At 38.0% G+C, this 22,768-nt stretch overlaps 1 protein-coding gene across 2 annotated transcripts in view; it reads right to left on the bottom strand.

Annotated features, from left to right (window-relative positions):
* PREX2 (phosphatidylinositol-3,4,5-trisphosphate dependent Rac exchange factor 2) overlaps nucleotides 1-22,768 on the bottom strand; it is a 285,395-nt gene that overhangs the window by 37,436 nt on the left and 225,191 nt on the right. For both annotated transcript variants that reach the window (XM_061123437.1, XM_061123438.1), the window contains exons 36-37: nucleotides 8,912-8,978; nucleotides 8,481-8,671 (exon numbers count right to left, since the gene is read on the bottom strand). In XM_061123437.1, coding sequence (XP_060979420.1) covers nucleotides 8,481-8,671; nucleotides 8,912-8,978 — 258 coding nt within the window. The remainder of the gene's footprint in view (nucleotides 1-8,480; nucleotides 8,672-8,911; nucleotides 8,979-22,768) is intronic.

Here is a 22,768-nt window from a genome sequence, read left to right as displayed (position 1 = left end):
GGCATTCCATGCTCCAATTCCTGTCTTTCTTGCTCCTTTCATCTCCCAGGATGACTTCCTCCTCATTTCACTGTCCAGAAATAGCAAACTCTTTACTGTGACCTTCAGCCCCTTCCCATGCTATTTCACACCCTCAGTATTATATTTTCATACCATTCCTTTACAGGGAAATGTCCTCCTTCATTTCTGTCACCTGGTAAACACTATTCATGCTTTAAAACCTGTAACAGGTGTTACATTACATCCCTCCTGCTTAAAAGGATTGAAATCTCACTTCTCGGTATTCCTCCAGAGGATTAGATGAGCTAGTGCCCACTTGAAATTAACATCATAGAGGCAGAAATTGCTGCTTCCTCCCATCAGCTGCCTCCACATCACCTGCTCTTCTGCTCTGGGTCACACAGAAAAAGAGGCAATTCTGAAAGTGCTGGCCAATGAAACATTTATATTGGTGAGACACCCATACTTCTTCCCTCCTCTGGAGGATAGAAAATTTGGCTTATGACAGTTATTAGAGCACTTATAAAACCAGTAGCCATGAAATCCTCAGGAAAACATCTTAGAGAATGACTGGAACTTTGCTTTTTATGTAATTTTGCAGGTTTAGGGAAAATAATAGCTTCAGTTTCTTTCAAATAAAATCTGCAGAATCATGCCCTGTTTAACACTGTAATTTAAAGTTGATTCTACACTTGTCACTTTCAAGTAGCTCAGTTTCATAAATGTAAATACTTAAATTTTACTAGTTAAATAGAAAAATTGGGTTTGGCAAAATCCGATGAACTATCACTTATAATTATGTATTTAGATTATTTTTCTCAAGATATGTTGAATGTACCTAGAATTTTCCAATTTTAATGATAGATGGTAATAAGGTATAAGCTTTGACTTTATAAGTATTGACATTAAAGCTTGCCTGGCCAGCAACACATGATTACTGGCAGTCTGAGCTAGAAACTATTACAATAAGAAGTGACTCATAATTACTGTTTTATTCTTCTTTCACAGTAATCTAATGAAAGCAATGAACATTTTTAAATAGAATAATTTAATGTACTAATTTATTAAGATTTCTATCAACTGCAAAGAAAAGTTCAGGAAAAAAAACACGTATGCAAATCTGGTTACCTCTTGGGGGTAAAGAACTTTAGTAAGAGATAATGGAAAAAGGTAAAAGAATAAAACTTCTATCTTATTTGAGACATTTGATTTCTTCCTATAATTCTAAGAGAATAAATTTACTCATCTGGTTGCTTAAATTAACATAAACTGTGGGGTTTTATTTGCCTACTTTACAGCTTAGTATAATTTGAAGATCTGGGTTTACTTTTCTTTCTTCTCCCCTAGCTTTCAACAGAAGTATAATTAATAAATCTCGTATAAATTTAAAGTACACAACTTGGTGATTTGATATACATCGCAAGATATTCTTCACAATTAAGCTAATTAACGCATTGATTGGAGAAGGCAATGACACCCCACTCCAGTACTCTTGCCTGGAAAATTCCATGGACGGAGGAGCCTGGTGGGCTGCAGTCCATGGGGTCACTACAAGTCGGACACGACTGAGTGACTTCACTTTCACTTTTCACTTTCTTGCATTGGAGAAGGAAATGGCAACCCTTCTAACTCTGTGCCCAGGCCTTAGTTTTGGACCTCATCATGTGACTGAAGTCCTGTAAAATCCTAGCTGTCTCCCTGCCTCCCTCCTTGTCCCAGTATTCCTGCCTGGAGAATCCCAGGGATGGGGGAACCTGGTGGCCTGCCATCTACGGGGTTGCACAGAGTCAGACATGACTAAAACAACTTGGCAGCAGCAGCAGCAGCAGGCATTGTTCACCTCACATTGTTACCATAGTCTTTGCTGTTTTTTTTTTTTCCTTTCCTCTTTTGGTGGTGAAAGCACTTGAGAGCCTAGCAAATGTCAAGAATATAATACAATATTAAGTATATTCACATTGTTATGTCAGATCTCCAGAATTATTCATCTTGTGTAGCTGAAACTTTGTACCCCTTGACCAATGTCTCCCCATTTTTCCCTTCCTCCTCATAATTCTATTTTCTGCTCCTTTAAGTTTGCCAGAGTAACTAAGATGTGTACTTATAGCATAAGTAAGATATATTTGTCTTTCTCCCAGAGCCCTATTATTATAGCATTTTATTTTTTTCCCTTCTAAAGATTGGTACACAATTTTATATTTTCACTTTTTTTTTGTTTCATTAATGATTTTACTAGATATTAACAAATGGGGAAAGTTGCATTGACCAAAATCAAATTACAACTGTTAAAGAACAATCAAAACTGCAGCCATATCTAATGACAATTTTAAATATCACTACTCACTGCTACTATCACTTACTGCTACTACTATCCATATACAAAATAAGTGCTTTATACTAACATATTTTTGATTCCTGACTATAAGAGCATAATTTTAGGACTTCTTATTGGGAATGTACAGGATCCTGGCATCATGAGTTACCAGTTTCTTCTGTTCTAGTTAGCCATCTTTCTGGAGATTTAAAATTCAAGTATTTCCACTAATCTCATTACTGAAACTTCCAAGTCATTTTTGGACAAAAAATAAGTGGATACAATTTTAAAACTACATTTGCTTATAGCAGTCATTTATTGTTTCCCTCCCATACCTAGAATCTAACCTACATACAGAAATCCCCAGGGTAAATGTACTCCCTGTGTCTGATGCTTTTTGTTGCAGCTTCATCATCTCTCTGTTAGGACTCTGATCACCTATGCCAGGTTACCTTGAGTGCCCCACTTTTATAAGAGTCTGTACTCCTTACCCTGGGCCTATTTGTCAATTTGTCCTTTGATGTCATGGTGATGACAGAATAAAATATTGCTAAGAAAGAGTTCTTTAAAGTCGAACAAAAGTGGTTTTTAAAATTGTTAATTGATAGTTCCCTTAAAAAAGAATTTAAAAAATTGTTTACATGAATTAAGAATCACTACACTGTTTATTTTCATTTTAAATAACTGTTTCATTAACCAAACTAGTAATACAGATTTCTCTTTAGTTGTTTTTAATTCCTGGATTTCATTTTTCTGAAAAATCCTGAGAGTCATATTTTGGGTTTTACTTTATGGTCACATGATGGGTTTTGTACATTTCTGCTGGAAGACAGATGACTGAGAATTCAACCACCCTCTGCAATACTATCCAATGTGAAAATATGTCTCAGTTTCTAAATAACCAACTAAGAAATGCATCTTGGAAATATACTCCTTTTAAGTTAGAAACTTCATATATACAGTTTTTTTTTAGCTCCTAAAGCTTTATATATGTTAAAATGAGTTTCCAGAATGTATAAAAGAAGAAGCAGTCCAACACTGGAATATATAAATGGCAGCCAGCTGGCCCATTACCATCATGCTTTTTAATAATGAGAACAGGCCTCGCCATAGCCTGTTTCCTCCTCACACCTGCGTGGGATTCAAAACAAGTTGGCGATGGCGCCACTGCTGCAGGTGCTGGTGAACCCCTGACACAGTGAGCCAGCCCTTCTGATGCTCCTGTTCACATCCCCCACTGGTGACTGAACACCAAGTAAATCAGCTGATGATGGGCCTTGTTTCCTGGAAGAGATTCATCTTCACAACAAAGCTTGAAGATAAAAGGTAATTTACGTGTACAGATCTCCAAGGCTTTGGTGCTCAGACTTCACAGGTGGGTCAGACATGAGGCCTGGGCTCAAATGACCCGTCTTCCTGCAGGATCATCCCAGAATTCCTACACCACTGAAAATCCATCATGAATAGATTAAAAGAGGACGTGAACAAAATCTCCCTGGAAGGAGTCCTCAGAGGGAAACGCTGTGACTCCAGAGTCCCTGCCCTCACTAGAAATTTCCTAGCCTCTGGAAATGTCCACCTACTTGTTTCCACTGGGGAAGGAAGCAGAAACAAACATCATAGGAGGGACGTGGAATCTTTGTTTTTGGAGGTGGTAAGGCTCAGGCTTGGGTTTTATAACCTTTGCAATATGCTGATTTGTCAATATAATGATTAAAGGAAAACAGTTGGCTATTAGGCAGTGATGGGGAGAAAGAAGCAAAACAAAATGAAATACCACAATGAATGGAAGGATTCGGCAGAAGGAAGTAATAGGGAAATTTAGAAACCCTCTAGCACGCTTTTGGAAGGGCTGCAGCAATCAACTGCAGGATACAAAAGAGAGCTTTAAAGCAGACTCACAGACAGAGAAAACAAACTGTTGGTTACCAGTGGGGAGAGGGAAGCGGGGAGGGGCAACATAGCAATAGGGGAGTAAAGTGTTAGTCGCTCAGTCATGGTCCGTCTCTTTGCAAACCCATGGCCTGTAGCCCGCCAGCCTCCCCTGTCCATGGAATTTCTCAAGCAAGAAAACTTGAATGGGTTGTCATTTCCTTTTCCAGGGGATCTTCCTGACCCAGGGATTGAACCTACATCTCCTGCACTAGCAGGTGGATTCTTTACCACTGAGCCACCAGGGAAGCTCTTATAAAACTATAGGTACTAATAAAACTATGTCCAGATGTATGTTGTTTGATAGAAGGTGTAAGAGATGAAAACAAAATGGAAACTTTGGAAAATTTCCATTTATCAAACTATCTTTTAATATCACAGACACAGTTTAAAAGGCAAAAAAAAAAGCCTGATCTTAATAAAAGACAATCTTCTTCTTTCAATATTCAATAACAATGGAGGTATTTAACACAAGTGAATGATTGAGGAGTGTAGGCAAGAAAGTCCATCAGTAGAATTGTAATGCACACAAAGGACTGCCCTGGGAAAGAGAATTTGATAAAAACAAAGATGGGCCAAACACTATGAAAAGATTTTAATAATTCATCCTGAATTCTATTCCTCCTAATCTTGCATTAGGGCTTCCCTGGTGGCTCAGTGGTAAAAAACCACCTGCCAAGGAGGAGACCCAGTTTAATTTCTGGGTTGGGAAGATCCCCTGGAGAAGAAAATGAAAACCCACTCCAGTATTCTTGCCTGGGAAATCCCAAGACAGTGGAGCCTGGCGGGCTACAGTCCATGGGTTTGAAGAGAGTTTGGACACAACTTAGTGACTAAACAACAACAAAAACAAGCTTTCATTCCCTGTAGTATGCAACCCTGCCATCTAATTCAGGTTGGCATTAAAATATCTAGATATGAATGCTAATTAAAACTGCCCTTTCATTCTAAAAAATCACATTCTTCTCTTTAATTTCAAATACAGGCTTATAACAATACTTTAAAATATTTTAGATTCCTTTCTCTTGGTGAATAAAATCAGAAAAGGCAGGAAACAGATTATATAATGTGGATGCCATATTGTTAACCACTTCCCATCTTAATTTTAAAAGTAAATGCTAAAAATAGTCTGTAATACTTATTCTAATTCATATTTTGAATTTCTCCCCTTTGGAAGAACCTCAAGGTAAACTTCCATGTTCAACAATTAGGGTAGGTATGGGTCTACTTGGGTTCCTTCCTAGCTTTCTGAATTATAATTACAGAAGAAGTATTTTAGTTACAGTGTTATGCAAGATTTCTGATTCTAATATAAATCAGCACACATCTTATCACCATGAAAAATCTAAGCATAGCCTTACCTGAAAGATTAAAGATATTACTAAATGCCTATATTATTCTGCATAATAGAAAAATAAAACAGCACTATTTTCAAATAGTTTTAACCTTAATTTCAGCATCTGTGATAGGGCATTTTTGCCTACATCTCAGTAAATCTCTCTGAAATGAATTAACTAAAGCTATATTTATTTTGAACTGCAGAAATGGAGAAAGCCAAAATACTTTGAAATCTCAATGTTACTTGTGATTCCAACACATCCATAAATGAATACAGCAATTAAAAAATGGTTGTGGAAAACCAGTCTATTTCTCCTACTCATCAATTGTCAAACTCTAAAACTGCTCATGGGACATATGAGAGAGTAATTTGGACAACTTGGTCAAGATTCTAGGATTAAAAAATTCTAGAGTTTAAAAAACTCTAGCAGTTTAAAAAATTTATTTTGGCCATACCACAAGGCTTGAACGATCTTAGTTCCCCAACCAGGGATTGAACCCAGGTCCCCTGCAATGGATGCACAGAGTCCTAACCACTGAACCACCAGGGAACTGCATTAAATGGCAAACTTAAAGGCATTAACTTTCAGTAAATTCACATGGAGACAAGAGAATATGCTTGTAGTCTGAAGCCTGGCACATCCCTTAGTTGTCACAGTCCTCAGATAACTATGATCTTACACCAGTGCGGAATAAGAACATTAATCATGGTGATGACATACCAAATGTCAAAGTCACAGTGGCCTCTATGTTCCTTGAACACATCATGCTGGCTCGCACTCGGCCTCCCACATCTGCCCTCTGCTCCCCACAACCGAACGTACCTTCTCTGAGGTATCTGCGTGACTCACTCCTGCACTTCACACAGGTCTCTAACCCAACAGAGCTTCCTCCTTGGAAGACAAAATCCCTTCACCCCATCTTGTCCTGTCACCTCTCTGACTTCCGTTCTTTTCTGTATTTATATCACCTACCGTGTTACCATTTATTTACTTTATCATCTGTTTCACCCCCAACATGATTTACATTATATAACAGTAGGGAGGTTTTTACTTTTTGTTTTTTTTTTTCAATGCTTGATACCAGCAACTAGAACAGTGCTGGCACATAATTCATGCTCAATGTATATTAACTGAGTGAATGGAAAGTAAATAAATGAATGAATGAATGAGAACAGAATGACTGAACATGACGGATCAGAGACAGCATTTCTCTGCTGAACTCACTTAGTTGCAGATGATATTTCACTTAAGCTCTTAGTAAGCTTGCAATGCTTCCCAGGTGGTTTAGTAGTAAAGAATCTGCCGGCAGATGCAGGAGAGGTGGGTTTGATCCCTGAGTCGGGAAGATCCCCAGGAGGAGGAAATGGCAACCCACTCTAGTAGTGTTGCCTGGAGAATCCCATGGACAGAGAAGCCTGGCAGGCTACAGTTCAAAGTGTTTTAAAGAGTCGGACACGACTGAGTGACTGAGCGTGAGCATGAGTAAGCTTGCAATAGAGCACAAAGTGCTCAGCAATTAAAATAAAGGGGGCAATTCTGTATATTGTGTCACTCACACAAGTCTAATTGCTCCTTTTAGAGAAACAAAGTCTTGCCACACTTCATGAGCAAGGACATGCTGTGTAGGACTTGAAATCCTAATTCAGGCACATCAGGTCAAATGGAATTTCACAGATGAAAACCTACTGACTTGAATCATCTTTTTCTTTCTACCTCTTCAAAACCTCTACCCATCAAAACCCAGTTCAAACACTACCTTCTCCAGGGAAAGTTCCAACCATCTCCAATATACATGTTGCTTCTTATTCTTATTTTTTTAGCTGTAACTCTCCTAGGTCATTTATTTTTTTCTTGTAGTCTAAGTTATTTGTTATTTTTATTATGTTTTTGTTATCTTATTTTGTCATATTATTATTTACTATTATTTTATGTTGTTTGTTGTTCATGCCAAATGTCTCTAACATGAGCATCATCAATTTATGATGTTACCCAGCCAATAGTACCAACTGCAGTCCTTTGCATGGATGAAGTACCAAGTAAGTTTGAATAAACAACAAGTACTGTTCTCTCAAAATCTAACTGGCCTCATACTAAGAGCAGACTGATTGGTGACAGGAGACTCTCTGCCTACCAGATTACAATGAGGACTAAATCCTGTTCTATTGTTTTCATTTATATGGTTTCATTTCTCTGTGAAAATTGAGATGGGACAGAAGAGGAGTAAGTGATTATGAAGAAGAACCTGACTTGGGGTTCTCCACTCATATTTGCATCTGATACAGCTGTAGGAATTTAGGTACTTACTGGCTTTCCCAAACAGAGCACTGATGCGTAAGATAAACCACCTGAATAGAATCCATCTAAAACTCCTCCTTACAATTTCAGGAAGAGCATATTGTGTGGGCTTTTGGACTGTGATTTTGGCAGAAGTAGGAAGACAGTGGTAACCCCAAGAGAACATCTAACTCACAACAATTGAGTAACAAGGCTCCAAACCACAGAAGAAAAGGTTAAAAACCTTTTTTCTAGTCACCAGCTCCTACCAAGCAAGTTCCTAGAGTGCATAAAACAGATGCACAATTTTGTACCCAAAGTATAAATCTTAAGATATATAAAAGATGTTAAGCTTCTAGGCCACAGTGATATAAATGTGGGATTGCATTCATTGTGTATGAATAAACAGTCACTGAAAATAGAACTAAAGCCAGAAATTACTCTTCAAGAATTAACGAATCTCTGAAGTCTTATTCCAAATATATCCGAGCCCTTCAAATGTTTCCAGCTATAATTTCACAGAGCTAATGTAATAAACAAGAAAGTCCAAATATAACGAGGTGTAGTGAAGATGCAAGTAAAGATGCCGGCAAAGATGCAGCAAGGTGGGAGTCACGTACCGATGCACGCCACTGTTGCACATGATGACGTGGCAGGCCCCCAGCCTACTGCAAAGCTCCGAGGACACTGAAAGCAGCCCGACTCCGGAGGCGCTGCAAGCTGTGTTCACACAGGCAGCCGTGCGCTTGGATCTGATAAATGAGGCCACCAGTCGATAAAGTTCATCCAAAACATTGAGAGGCCTCATGAGCTGCAGGAAAAAAAAACAAAAACGATAAACATAAATTCAACATGTTTAATAGAAAGAAATCTTTTTAGATGGGCTGTAATTCACAGTCATTATAACCTATAGTCTAAAAATTTTATTATGGAGGTAACAGAATTGGAGATCACAAATTTTATACTGACACCGTGCTCAAGAACACCACCAACAACATTAAATAAGAGGTAAATGGTAAAATATAGGGTCAATGCAGTCTTCTATGTTTACCTTATCTACATAGGCAGCTTTAGATGTAGAGTTTGGTGGTGAATTTGACTTGTCCAAGTAGAATGCCCTGTAAGAATCCAAAGAATAAATGATCATTTATTGTTAGAAAAATTAAAAAGCATGAAGATGTGCAAGTTTTACTGATTTCCTTTTAAAGACAAATGAATTGAAAAAGTGCTGAATGTTAGCATGAGTGGAACTGCAAAAAAAGAAAGTTTTCCATTCAGAAAAAAACAATTAAAGCTACCATCACCTCCATTATTTATTGTATGGCCTTAAAGAGATATTTAATTTGTATATACCTCAATTTCCTCTTTTGTAATTTGGGGATTTTAGTAGTTTATATTAATAATACTTCATGAGGCAGCCAAGAAAATGAAGTGAGTTAATGCAAATAAAATACTTAGGAGGGCACATAGCATAGAGTAAGTGCTCACTGATGCAGTAATTAATATTATTATAAAAGTTGAAGATAGATATTTTCTCCTGACTGTTGAAAAACATGACCCAGTTTTCATTTATTATGCAAGTGACAGATTATGAAAATAATTCTCCAAACACTAATTTTAAACAGATTATTTAGCTGGATTCTTTCAGCCACTAAGTTATGTTCAGATGAGAAGCAAAATTCTCTTCAAAGATATACTGGTTCTTTTTTGTCACCAGGATGCAATATGGTCACAACTATTTTAATACACTAAGTGGAAAACTCACTCTAGAAAAGTGATACACAGGTGGCCACACTGAGCACTCTCCCTACTTTCTAAAAGAGACAGTCCTTGGGAAAAAAAAAAAGTTGTCACTGATTCAGCCAGTTAAGAGCAGGATCACATAGATCTAATCCTGCTATAGTCACTTGAACTGACGTGGCAGAAATCTACAAATTTTCACTGGGACAAAATGCGTAAAGAAAAAACCCCACATATTTGATGAAGCAAGCCAATAGAAAAACAGAATAAAACATTTTATAGATTTAAAATGTATAAATGCTCACATCAAGTAAAACTTTATTCTGAGAGAATCTCACTTTTTCTAAATGCTATAATGCTGTGCTAATCACTCAGTCCTATTCAATTCTTTGGGACCCGATGGACTGTAGCCTTCCAGGCTCCTTTGTCCGTGGGATTTCCCAGGCAAGAACACTGGAGTGGGTTGCCATGCCCTCCTCCAGGGGATCTTCCCAACCCAGGGATCGAACCCAGGTCTCCTGCAGTGCAGGTGGATTCTTTACCATCTCAGCCATCAGGGAAGCCAAATGCTATAGAGCAAAATGAAAATAGATAAAGCATCTATATAACCACACCCTTTTAGAAGATAAAAGCTTATGACAAATTCAGAGCTAAATATATTTACTGATTCAGACCTGTGTGAGTAGTTAATATTTATTAATCCATAGTTACAGAAAGTGACAAATTATAAAATATATCTATGGGCTGATGACATCGAGAGAGGGTAACCATGAAATACAGCTTCTTCCTGACTCCTATGAAATTTACACAGCCAAGAAATATTTTAATTCAATCAATTATTTCTTAAAATAAAAATTTAGACTTGAGCCTGTAACAAATTTTGGGTACTCTCTGTTCAGAAAAATGGTTGTTCAGACATGAATTTTACCATCCCTAAGGTTTACAGGTATTCACAGAACTTCAGTATTTTTCAGAACATGACAAATAAATTCCCACATGAAATACATTTCTAATGCACTTCCCTTAATTACAAAAGTCTGGCAATACCCCTTAATCAAAATTTATGAGAGAGTTAATGGTAAAACTGGATTAATGCCAAAACTGACTGTAGTTTAATATGCTTTTGAGGTTAGTAAGAATGAAGTCATGGCTCTTTGTCTCAATAAGCAAATCTCATTAAGACGGTTTTGAAAACACTCCTGCTACTTTACATAGGAGGAACAGTAAGTTTCCTTTCATGCAGGCATGCATCAGGTTTCCTTGTTGCAACTTTGTAAATGAACCCTGCCATACAAAATAAATGTAGTATGATAATAGTTTCTATTTAGTCCCTAGAGAATAAAATACCAAGGAAAGAGGTGATGTCATGTTACAATAAATGCAGTATAAATATATCCAAATTAAATAACTAAAATGAAACGAGTCTTGGGAAAGTAGCTCATACAATCTAACAGCAAGGACAAATACAGAGGTATCTAGAAGGTAGTGCAGAAAATGATAGGTAAGTTAAAAACTTACAGAAAGATACTGAAATACACACACATGAGGAAGAAGGAAGGCTCCATAAGAATATGGCACATGAGTTGGACTTGGATGGATGGATGGGATTCAGGACAGGCCAAAATGGAAAAATAGAATTTCAAGTGGAGGCAACACCATGAACAATAGAAGAGAAAGATAAATGGATGGAGTCAGGTTTGCCAGACAGCAGGTTCATGTAAGACAGAGAGAGTGAGTATTGGGCAAGTGGGCTGGATTCCTATGGTGAGGAAAAGAAATACTAAACTAAGATAATAAAATTAATTTGTTAAGCAGTGGAGAAGCACTACACAGGGAAAACTTTGCTACCAGTGAAAAAGTAAGAATAAATGGAAAATCCTCCAATTAAAAAAATAATAAAATTGCTGAAGCTGAAGCTCCAATACTTTGGCTACCCGGTGTGAAGAGCTGACTCAATGGAAATGACCCTGACGCTGGGAAAGATTGAGGGCAGGAGAAGTGGAGGACAGAGGATGAGACGGTTGGATGGCATCACTGACTTGATGGACATGAGTATGAGCAAGCTCTGAGAGATGGTGAAGGGCAGGCAAGCCTGGCTTGCTGCAGTCCATGGGGTTGCAAGAAGTTGGACATGACTTAGCAACTGAACAACAGCAACAATAAAATTATTGTTTAAAAAAGAATAAATAGAAAGAAGTACACAACCCATCAGATACGACAATTTAGGGAAATTTGAGATGCTAGAGACCCTAGAAGTGAAAAGACTAGGTTAGTATTTATTATTTTATTTTTTATTTATTTATTTTTTGTCCACACTGTGCAGCATGTGGGATTTTAGTTCCCTGACCAGGGGTCAGTCCCATGCTTCCCTGCATTGGAAGTGGGAGTCTTAACCACTGGACCACCAGGGAAGTCTGGGACACAGGGAATTGACATCTGCCATGAAAGAAAGAAAATGAGTGTGGGGAACATCAAGATTAATTCAGACTCATGCAAGTTAATATACCAACAAGTTAGAAAAATGATTTCTCAATCATGTGATATTAGGATCACAGCTCTATAGGCTCAAGCTGATGCTCCAGGAATGGTCAGGTTTTTACATAAAGAGAGACCCACGCAAAAGTCTGATAGGAGAGACACAGAGATTAAATCAACAACAAAAGTGATTGGTATTTGGCAATATCTCTGGCCCGCTTTCTCCCTCTTCTGGGCATGCTGGAAAATATCCAATTTTGAAGAGAGGTAATTAAGGTACAAGAGCCACTGGTACCTCCTTCATAAGTAAGGAGGAACAACTACAGTATTCCACTCAGGTCTCTGCTAGATTCTTGTTTGTTCTTTACGTCAGTGCTTATGAGATCATCTCTACATTTATAATAATTTGTGGAAATTTCTCACTTGCCCAGACTCATATATAGTTCTCCTAATATCATGTCCTATCTCTAAATATTCTAACCTCGATCATGTAGCTTTTGGATTTTAGCATTTATTCTGCATTTCAAAACGGAGTTATAACAATGTTTGGTCAATTACAGATATTAGTCATAGACATGCCATTATTACAATGGTACAGCAGTTGACTATAGGTGTGACTGTTTCATAAGCACTATTGTTAAACTGCCTTCGACTATCATAGCACTTAAAGGGGGAAAATCCACAGAAAATCACATCAAAAGATACTGATCTCTTGTATAAATGAAAATCAACAGACAGGTTCAACCTGTGCCCACATATGGGCAAAGAATACATGCTAAATCAGTAGGTAGGAGAATGGTGATTTGCACCTTCATCTCACCCACCTTGAGTGACCAAAAGCATTAGCTCTGGCTTCTCTGAAATAGGTTTTACCTAAAGCTATATGAAGAGAAATCCTCAATAATGAGATAAACTTGGATTTGCTTAGATAAATTTGTCTCTTGGCTTGTCAAAAACAGAGCACCTAAAATTTTAGTTTGCTGTCCCATAATCAAAGACAGTGCCTGATTCATAGCCTGTAATAATACTTGATGTAGTATTGAATTGAGTTTTATTTCATGAGAGCTCTAAAACACAGAATCGAACAACTAAACATATGTGTGACCTGATAGAGAAAAGGAAATATATTAAATGTCTTAATTTTAAAATAGATAAAATAATTTTTATGCACTTTTGAAAAAGAACTCTTTGTAGGAAGAATTCTTTCTAAGTTTATAACTATTAGGCAACATCTCAATTAACACTGAAGCACAATACTTAAAGGATTTAACAATCATCAAAACTTAAAAATAGAGAGGAAGGGTATTTAATATTCCCTCCTCGATGAGAGAAAACGATGATTAAGAGACAAATATTTATAAGATCTCTTGCAAGACTCGTAGGAGTGTTGTTTTATCTACAAATGACTAGCAGAAATGATACAGCAAATTCTTGTTCAGTGTTCTAAAGAAGAATAGACAAAAATAAATATGATTAAGTACTATCACCTTTAGATGTTAAAAGCCTAGCTTTTGGCTTCTATACTTATACACTAGACCCTATAAAAAGTGGTGATTTTGTTTAACTGGGCTTCCCTGGTGGCTCAGACGGTAAAGAATTCACCCACAATGCGGGAGGACCCAGGTTCGATCACTGGGTTGGGAAGATGCTCTGGAGGAGGGCATAGCAACTCACTCCAGTATTCTTGCCTGAAGAATCCCCATGGACAGAGGAGCCTGGTGGGCTACCCATGGGGTCGCAAAGAGTCGGACACGACTGAGCAACTAAGCACATACACGCAAGCCTTTAGTGTACAACGTCTGACACACAGCAAATCACCCAATGTTAATAGCGATCATTATCATTTTTATTCATTACTTAACATTTTAAAAATTTTTAGTAAAAATTGTACATATTTAAGGTAAGTACTATGGTGATCTCATATAAATATACACAGTGAAATGAGTACCAGAGTCAAGCTAATTAATATATCATTACCTTACCTAGTTAACATTTTTTGTGTATGTAAAATCTCCTGGATTCCACGCTAAGCATAATTTCCAGGTTCAGTACAGTATTATTAAGTATAGACAACATGCCTGTACATAAGCTCTCTAGATGCATTCATCCTCTATAACCACAAATTTGTACCCTCTGACCAACGTCGTCCTATTTTCCCTACCTCCCTATTCTTTTCTGCTTCTATGAGTTGAACATCTTCATTCCCCAACGCCCCCCCTGCCCCTCCCCAGATTCCACATAGAAGTGAGACCACATAGTATTCTCTGTCTGGCTTATTTCAGTGAGCACAATGGCCTCCAGGTTTATCCCCCTCTGTCCAGGCTGCAAGATTTCTGTTAAGAAATCTGCTGACAGCCTCGTGGAGGGTTTGTTCTCTAGTACTGTACGTGAGCAATTTTTTTTTTCTTTGCAGTTTTAAAAATTCTGCCTTTGATTTTACACAATTTTATTATAATGTGTCTTAGAGAAGAACTTTCAGGGTTGAAACTCTTTGGAGACCTATAAACTCAGGAACTTGAATGTCCACATTTCCACCCAGATTTGGAAACTTCTTAGATATCATTTCTTTAAAGAGGCATCTGTCTCTTTCTCCCTCTCTTCTCTTTCTGGGACAACAGTAATGAGTAGGTTGTTCCTCTTGATGGTAACCCATAATTCACATAAGCTTTTTTTAGTTTTTCTTTTTCTTTTTGTTCCTCTGACTGGATAATTTAAAACACTCTGTCTTCAAGTTCACTGATTTTTTTTTTTTTTTTTTTTGCTTGGTTGAATCTGTTGTTGAAGTTCTCTATTAAATTTGGCAGTTCTTTTCTGTTTGAGTTTTTAAAATGGTTTCTATCGCTTTGCTGGACATCTCATTTTGTTCATTCACTGTTTTCCTAATTTGGTTGACAGTGTTTTCTTACATTTCACTATCCTTCTTTGAGGATCGTTCTAAATTCTTTGTCAGGATGTTTACAGATCTCCATTATTTTAGAGTCAGTTATTGAAGCTTTTTTTTTCTTTCTTCCTTTTGGTGATGACATGTTTCCTAGACTATTCACGATCCTTGTGGTCTTGTGTTGGCATCTGTGCATTTGAAGTAAGAGGCAACTCTTCCTATCTTCACTGACTGGCTTCAACTAGGAAAACTTTTCACTAGTTAGTTCACACAGAAATTCTGCAAGGGCCATCGAATGGAATCTTCAGGCATGCAGGTCTGGTGCCTGGGTCAGCAGGAGCCCACCTGAAGCTCTCACTATTTCTGAATTCTGCTAATGAAAGTACATTAAGAAACTGAAGGTCCCTCAGGACTCCTTTTTTTTTTTTTTTTGTAATTTCATTCCTCAGATGAATGAACAGACCACAGGTTAAGTTTTAAAGAACTCTTTGAAATTGAACATGATCTACATCATGTTACCTCTGTAAGCCCAGCACCTAGAATATTGCCTTAGCCAAAGCAGCTGCTCAATAAATATTTGTTAAGTGAATCACTAAGTACATACTTAAGGAAAAGTGAAAATTAGCATGGATAGACAAGAAATCATCTCATCCACTACTGAGTCCTTTCCCAAAGAACTGTAAATTTGAGCAAGTGCATTCCAATGAAAAAGTAAATATGCCCTCATTGATTCCATGTATCTTTTAGACACTGTCCAATAACATCCTTCCTCTTCCAGTCAAAATTTTTTGCCAAGAAGCCTAACCTGGTAATCCTCCTTCCAAATCTCTGAAAGACTCCCCTCAGCTGACTCCATCCACCACACTACTCACACCATTCTCCCTAGTAATGTCAGTGAATTTATTTGTACTGACCAAAGTTGATGGTTTAATATAATTAAATCAATTAGAGAAGGCAAATGGGTAGAATTGTCCTTAATTTATGAATGGCAATACAATTTTATTGAATTTTGTTAAGAAACTGCTTTAAAATCTTCCTTCCCTGGCAATAGAGCTCCATGAGACTGGTTTTCTTCTATGAGAAGCCTTGTACTTATGCCGTTGCTCAGTCATGTCCAACTAAACTGTAGCCTGCCAGGCTCCTGGGTCCATGGGATTGTTCAGGCAACAAGTGGGTTGCCATTTTCTCTACCAGGGGATCCTCCCAACCTAAGGATCAAACCCGCATTGAATGCATTAGGAGGTGGATTCTTTACCACTAAGTTACCAGGGTAGTCCATTGGAAGGGTTGTGAGTTATTAAAACAAGCATAGGAGAGTTTAAAGATGCATTTTCCCCTGTAGGCTATGAAGAAACCATTCATCTCCCACATCAAATACTTTAAATATTGGTATATGCAGTGTTTGTTCAATTCTTTAGATGTTGAATATGGGAAATCACTACTTCACTCATAACTCTAATTTTGATTGCACAATAACAAAAATGACCTCAATGGAAATTCTTTATTAAACTGCCCCAAAAATCTTGTGGCATTCGAGGCATAGTAGAGCATAGCTGCATGTGGCACCTTCCATTTAGCTTTTAATCACAAACTCTATAAAAAGTTACCACCTCTAATACTGTCTTTGGAGGCACCTGGAAGCCTCCTTCTACTTTGTTCGTAGCACAGTAGGGCAATCATCGTTTCTGTCTTGGGACTAAATTCAGGCCTGGACACAAAGCTGGGGCTGTGCATCCTTCTAGATAGTTTTCCAGCACTGTCTCTATCTTTAACAGTTTTTCTGGTGTGAAATCAAAGGCAGTAACTAGGTTATTCTCAGAAGGATCTCTGTGCACAAATAGTGAAAGTGAAAGTCACTCAGTTGTGTACAACTCTTTGTGACCCCATGGACCGCAGCACGCCAGCCTCCCTGTCCATCACCAGCTCCTGGAGTTTACCCAAACTCATGTCCATTGAGCTGGTGATGCCATCCAACCATCTCATCCTCCGTCATCCCCTTCTCCTCCCGACTTCAATCTTTCCCAGCATCAGGGTCTTTTCAAATGAGTCAGTTCTTCACGTCAGGTGGCCAAAGTATTGGCGTTTCAGCTTCAACATCAGTCCTTCCAATGAACACCCAGGACTGATCTCCTTTAGGATGGACTGGTTGGATCTCCTTGCAGTCCAAGGGACTCTCAAGACTCTTCTCCAACACCACAGTTCAAAAGCATCAATTCTTTGGCACTCAGGTTTCTTTATAGTCCAACTATCACATCCATATGTGACCAATGGAAAAACCACAGCCTTGACTAGATGGACCTTTGTTGGCAAAGTAACCTCTCTGTTTTTTAATATGCTGTCTAGGTTGGTCATAACTTTCCTTCCAAGAAGTAAGCATATTTTAATTTCATGGCTGAAATCACCATCTGCAGTGATTTTGGAGGCCCCCAAAATAAAATCTCTCACTGTTTCCACTGTTTCCCCTTCTATTTTCCATGAAGTGATGGGACCAGATGCCATGATCTTCGTTTTCTGAATGTTGAGCTTTAAGCCAACTTTTTCACTCTCCTCTTTCACTTTCATCAAGAGGCTCTTTAGTTATTCTTCACTTTCTGCCATAAGGGTGGTGTCATCTGCATATCTGAGGTTATGGATATTTCTCCCAGCAATCTTGATTCCAGCTTGTGCTTCTTCCAGCCCAGCGTTTCTCATGATGTAATCCGCATATAAGTTAAATAAGCAGGGTGACAATATACAGCCTTGACGCACTCCTTTTCCTATTTGGAACCAGTGTGTTGTTCCCTGTCCAGTTCTAACTGCTGCTTCCTGACCTGCATACAGGTTTCTCAAGAGGCAGGTCAGGTGGTCTGGTATTCCCATCTCTTTCTGAAAAAAAATTTTCCCATGAACTAAATGTCACTTGGTCTATTAAGCATATTACTGTTTTTTCTTACTTAGCTCATAAGAAATGCAATGAGCATCATATTAGGTCTATTAAAAATGCTTCTCCTTCAGACTAGGAAGATATTTGTTCATCTCTGAGCTCTCACTGTGTTTTCTGAGTGTATCTGGTGTTATACCAGACTTCATTGATTTCTCAAGTATCAAGATGAAGTTCAAAGTTTATATCAACGGAAGCACCTCTAAGAAACTTAATTTATTACATAATATGCTATGAATGGAACAGAACTATAGCTTTTTAATTCTGCATAATGAACATGTCTTAATATTGAACAGTCTTGAAAGAAAATATCCTATTAAGTTCAGTTTTGTTCTTTAAATCTTTTGTGTTTAATTCTAGTATCATTATCATTGTATAAATAAATTATATCTAAAATTAAATTATATCTAATAATATAATTATATTACTATATCTAATATGATATTGCATAATATTATCATATATCTAATGTAATATAAATTTATATTATTATATCTAATAATTCAATATTTTGGAATTTGATGCAAAGATCATGACATTATGCATGCTGATGATATTTAAAATGTATGCAGATGAATTCCCCATTCTTGGCAATGTGTAATATTCTATGAGGTGCATTCATTTTGAAGACAAAAACATGTTAGTGAGTTTAATCATCCAGAGATCATTTCTTTCATGTATAAGTAACAATAAGACTGCAACTATTTCAGCTCCTTTTGTCTTTGTCTTCTGCTCTGGTGTTTACCATAGCTTCTTTTCTCCTTCTATAGTTACGAAGCTACCCCTTTTCAGAGAAAAAAATCCAAATGCTACCTTGCCCTTCAAAATTCCCAAGCTTTCAAGATGATTTTCCATATTTGTGTTGTCCTTAACTGTTTCACTGTTAGTGATTAAAGTTGCATTTAAAGCACTTCCCCAAGCCAAACACATTAATACTGGGATCATTCCCTACTTCAGAGAAGCAGTGGAGTGCTGTGATTAAGTGTGTGCTGTGGAGCTGGAAACACCTAGCTTGAGTCTTGGCTGCAACATTGCCAGGTGCCTGAATTTAAGGGATTCACTGACCCTCTCTGGGGGTGAGGTGCTACCACCTTGGAAATTTCATGCATTATTTTAGCTTTAACTATGCATGACCTCTATGCTTTCTCTCTGTATCAGAGAACAATGCAGGCACCCAATCCAACATGTCTCTGTTTCTCTCTCAACAAACCATGTTTCTGGTGGAAAAGATTGTTTTCCCTCCATTTCTCAAATATTTCTAAAATCCATACCTTCTTATCCATCTCCATTTTTATCATCTGTGTAGGGTTCTTATTTCCACTTGTCTGAACTATGTTAATAGATTCTGAATCAGTCTTTCCGACTCTAGTCTCATTCTCACCCCTGCTTTGTCCTCACTAGTCCCCCCAGGCTGCTCAGTTATGTTCTCTATCATGGTTTGGTTGCCCTAAATTTTGGACATTGATACATACACAAGCATTCATTAATTGTCCATTAATAAGTACCTTATCAGCAATGGGTAAACTAAAAAAAGAAAGACAAGGTGAAAAGCAGAAACAGATATGCGTAAAAAGAATTTAAAATTTGATGTGAAAAATGTCAAAACAGAAGCTTATAAAGGGAAAATAAGGAAAAAGACTAACCTCAGGAAGGTGGGAAGACATCTCAGGAAGGACAGATTTTGAAATATTCCAAGGGCTTCCCAGGTGGCGCTAGTGGTAAAGAACCCACCTGCCAATGCAGGATAGTAAGAGATGTGGGTTCAGTCTCTGGTTCGGGACGACTCCCTGAAGGAGGGCATGGCAATCTACTCCAGTATTCTTGCCTGGAGAGTCCCATGGACAAAGGAGCCTGGTGGGCTACAATCCACGGGGTCGCAAAGAGTCAGACACAACTGAAGCAACTTAGCATGCCAGAAAGATGGGAAGAAATTGGCCAAAGCAACTGAAATTAGAGTCCTTCTAACTGAAGTTACCAGAAGCCAAGCAAAGACGTGTTTGATTTTATTCCTGAATGACTGACAGAACTGCACACACTTGACTCTATATAAGATGGAACTTTGTCCTCAGTTGAAGTTGGGTGGTCTGTGTAACTAGACAGCCAATTTACAAACAGAATACGCTGACTCTTCACATAAATTATGACTTTCAATACATCTATATTAATTTTTCTGAGTTACAATTATGTCTTTTCTATCAAAAGCTCTGGGTCCAAGCTAAATTTCCTGACTGGTGAAGGCATAAGGTGATTTTCTTATCCCTTCTTTTGAAAGAAGGGATATGATTCTTTTGAAAGAATCATTTAGAATGATTCACTCCCCTTCCATGGTCCATCCACCAAAGAAAAGAACTCTGAAATGTCAGCAAAAAGGAACTGAACAAAAGCAATAGGAAAAAAATTCACAGAGAGCTTGACTAGGCTGCTTTGAATGTATTTTTTAAAGACTGATTGTCCTTGTGCTCTGGTAAAAAAGTCAGCAGAGTTAAAAATAAGAATCAATCTTGCTTCCATAAGCAGGGACAATTTTTCTTCACAAAATATATTTCCCTAACTGATTCTTCAGGGTGTGTTTATTTTTTCTTGGACACTTCCAGCTCTTTTTTATTCCAAAGGAAATTCTGAACACAAGGTACTTTGATCTTCCCTTTGCTTTAGTGAAAACAATAGCTTTCTTAGCTTGCAGACAGATAATTTTCTTCAAATGTTGCTTTTTGAAGATGATTTTATCTGCTGCTATTTGTCAGCCAGAACATCTATTCATCTTGGATAAACTATCACAAAGAAGGACTTATCACAAAAATGTGAAAAATCATAGTCAAATCATTCTAATCCCATTTGTTACTCTCACCTAAAAATTGAATTAAAATTCCTTTCATGTAATAATAAAATAAATATTAGACATAATTACAACTTCCCAAGGGTAAATGAATTAGTCTTAATTCACAGAAATAAGTCCAGATAATTAAATGAGATTATATGCATAAATATATTGGCCCCTCTGTCATATTTTCGGAAAATAACAGTGTCAAAGTTTAATAGAATTATGGCGATTTTCAAATAAAGAACAGGTATGTTGCTCTCAAAACTGCCACTATAATTTCAACTCTGTCTGATCTTGTCTCATGTGAAATTTATGAACCTTGGCTACATTGATGAATTTTCTTTAGAGAAGTCTCCAACAGAGTCAGCATATGTACCCTTCAAGTGGCCCAGAATTTTCTGAATATAAAATGAAGTAGACTGGATACTGGAATAAATTCAATAAAATGATAATACCCCACCCAAAGACCAATACATTGCAATTAACTGGATTTCCAATTCAAGTATTTTTACAGTACTTGTGTGTGCATGCTAAGTTGCTTCAGGTGTGTCTGACTCTTTGTGACCCTATGGACCGCAGCCCGCCAGGTTCCTCTGTCCATGAGGTTCTCCAGGCAAGAATACTGGAGTAGGTTGCTGCACCCTCTTCCAGGGGATCTTCCAGACTCTGGGACCGAATGGTATCTCTTGTATCTCCCGCACTGGCAGGCAGGTTCTTTACCACTAGCTCCACCTGGAAAGCCCCTTCACAGTACTTGTTATGTCCCAAGCACAGTGGTGAACTAAGACATGGTTGCCCTCATGTATACATCAGCAGGTAAATAACTTGCAGTTAAAATAAAATAAAGGAAAACACAGAGAGTCTCAAAGAGTTTCAAAGGAGACACCAAGCAATTCAGCTGAGGTTATCCCTGAAAGCTTCCTGCAGGAAGACAAATGTGAGATGGGATGGGTCCTAATTACAGTAATTCCCCTACATATGAACACCCTCCATTCCAAGAGCTCCTTTTTAAGTTCAATTTGTTGACATGTTCAACAAAGTTAACCTAGGTACCCAATGCACATAATCAGCTATATAATACTGTACTGTAATAGGTTTATAATACGTTTCACACAAATACATAAAAAACAAAAACAAAAAATAAAGAAAACATTTTTAATCTTCTTGAAAAGTACAGTAGTACCAACTACAAGAGTGCTGCTTTTACACTTGCTCCCAGACATCTTGGGCTTGAAACAAAGGTACTGTACTACAGTACGGTACATTAAGTACACGGGAGCAAAACCTGCAGAGGACGCACTCACGTGACCGTGTACGCCGGACACATGAACCGACTTAAGTGACTGGGCATGCAAACCCGCGTTCACATCTTTGGAAGTTCACAACCTGAAGGTTCCTATGTAGGGGATTTACTGTCTACTCTTTCAGCACACGGAAATAGGGCCGGAGTGTGTCCTGAGTGACAGCTGGGCTGAAAGAAGTGAGGAAGAGTTGATGGTGCAGGAGGTAAAGGAAGGCATACTGATTCTGTTCACCCATTTGTTTCATGCCTTTCTTTCCCCTGAATTCCAGCCTCCAGACACTTTATCATTTCTCCTCAACCCACCAGGACTTCTACTCATTCTTTTTTCTCTGTTAATCCTTAAGGAAATCAATCCTGAATATTCAGTGGAAGGACGGTTGCTGAAGCTGACGCTCCAAAACTTTGGCCACCTGATGTAAGAGGCTGACTCATTAGAAAAGACCCTGATGCTGGAAAAGATTGAAGGCAGGAGGAGAAGGGGACAACAGAGGATAAGATGGTTAGTTGGCCTCACTTACTCAATGGACATGGGTCTGAGCAAACTCCTGGAGATGGCGAAGGACAGGGAAGCCAGGTGTGCTGCAGTCCATGGGGTCACAAAGAGTCAGACACGACTGAGCTACTGAATGACAACAACAATTCTCTATGTTGGAAAATACTCCCTTTCCCACAACTTTACCTCCCATCTCCTCCCCCTTAAACACTGTAAACCCAGTCACTTGCTGAATTCATTTCTGTCCCTGATACTTGGTGGGGGTGAAGGGTGTG

This window comes from Dama dama, chromosome 21 (genome assembly GCF_033118175.1).
Source record: "Dama dama isolate Ldn47 chromosome 21, ASM3311817v1, whole genome shotgun sequence".
NCBI classification, from domain to species: domain Eukaryota; kingdom Metazoa; phylum Chordata; class Mammalia; order Artiodactyla; family Cervidae; genus Dama; species Dama dama.
Note: the sequence above shows the minus strand (reverse complement) of the source record. Positions and strands in the feature narration are given on the sequence as shown.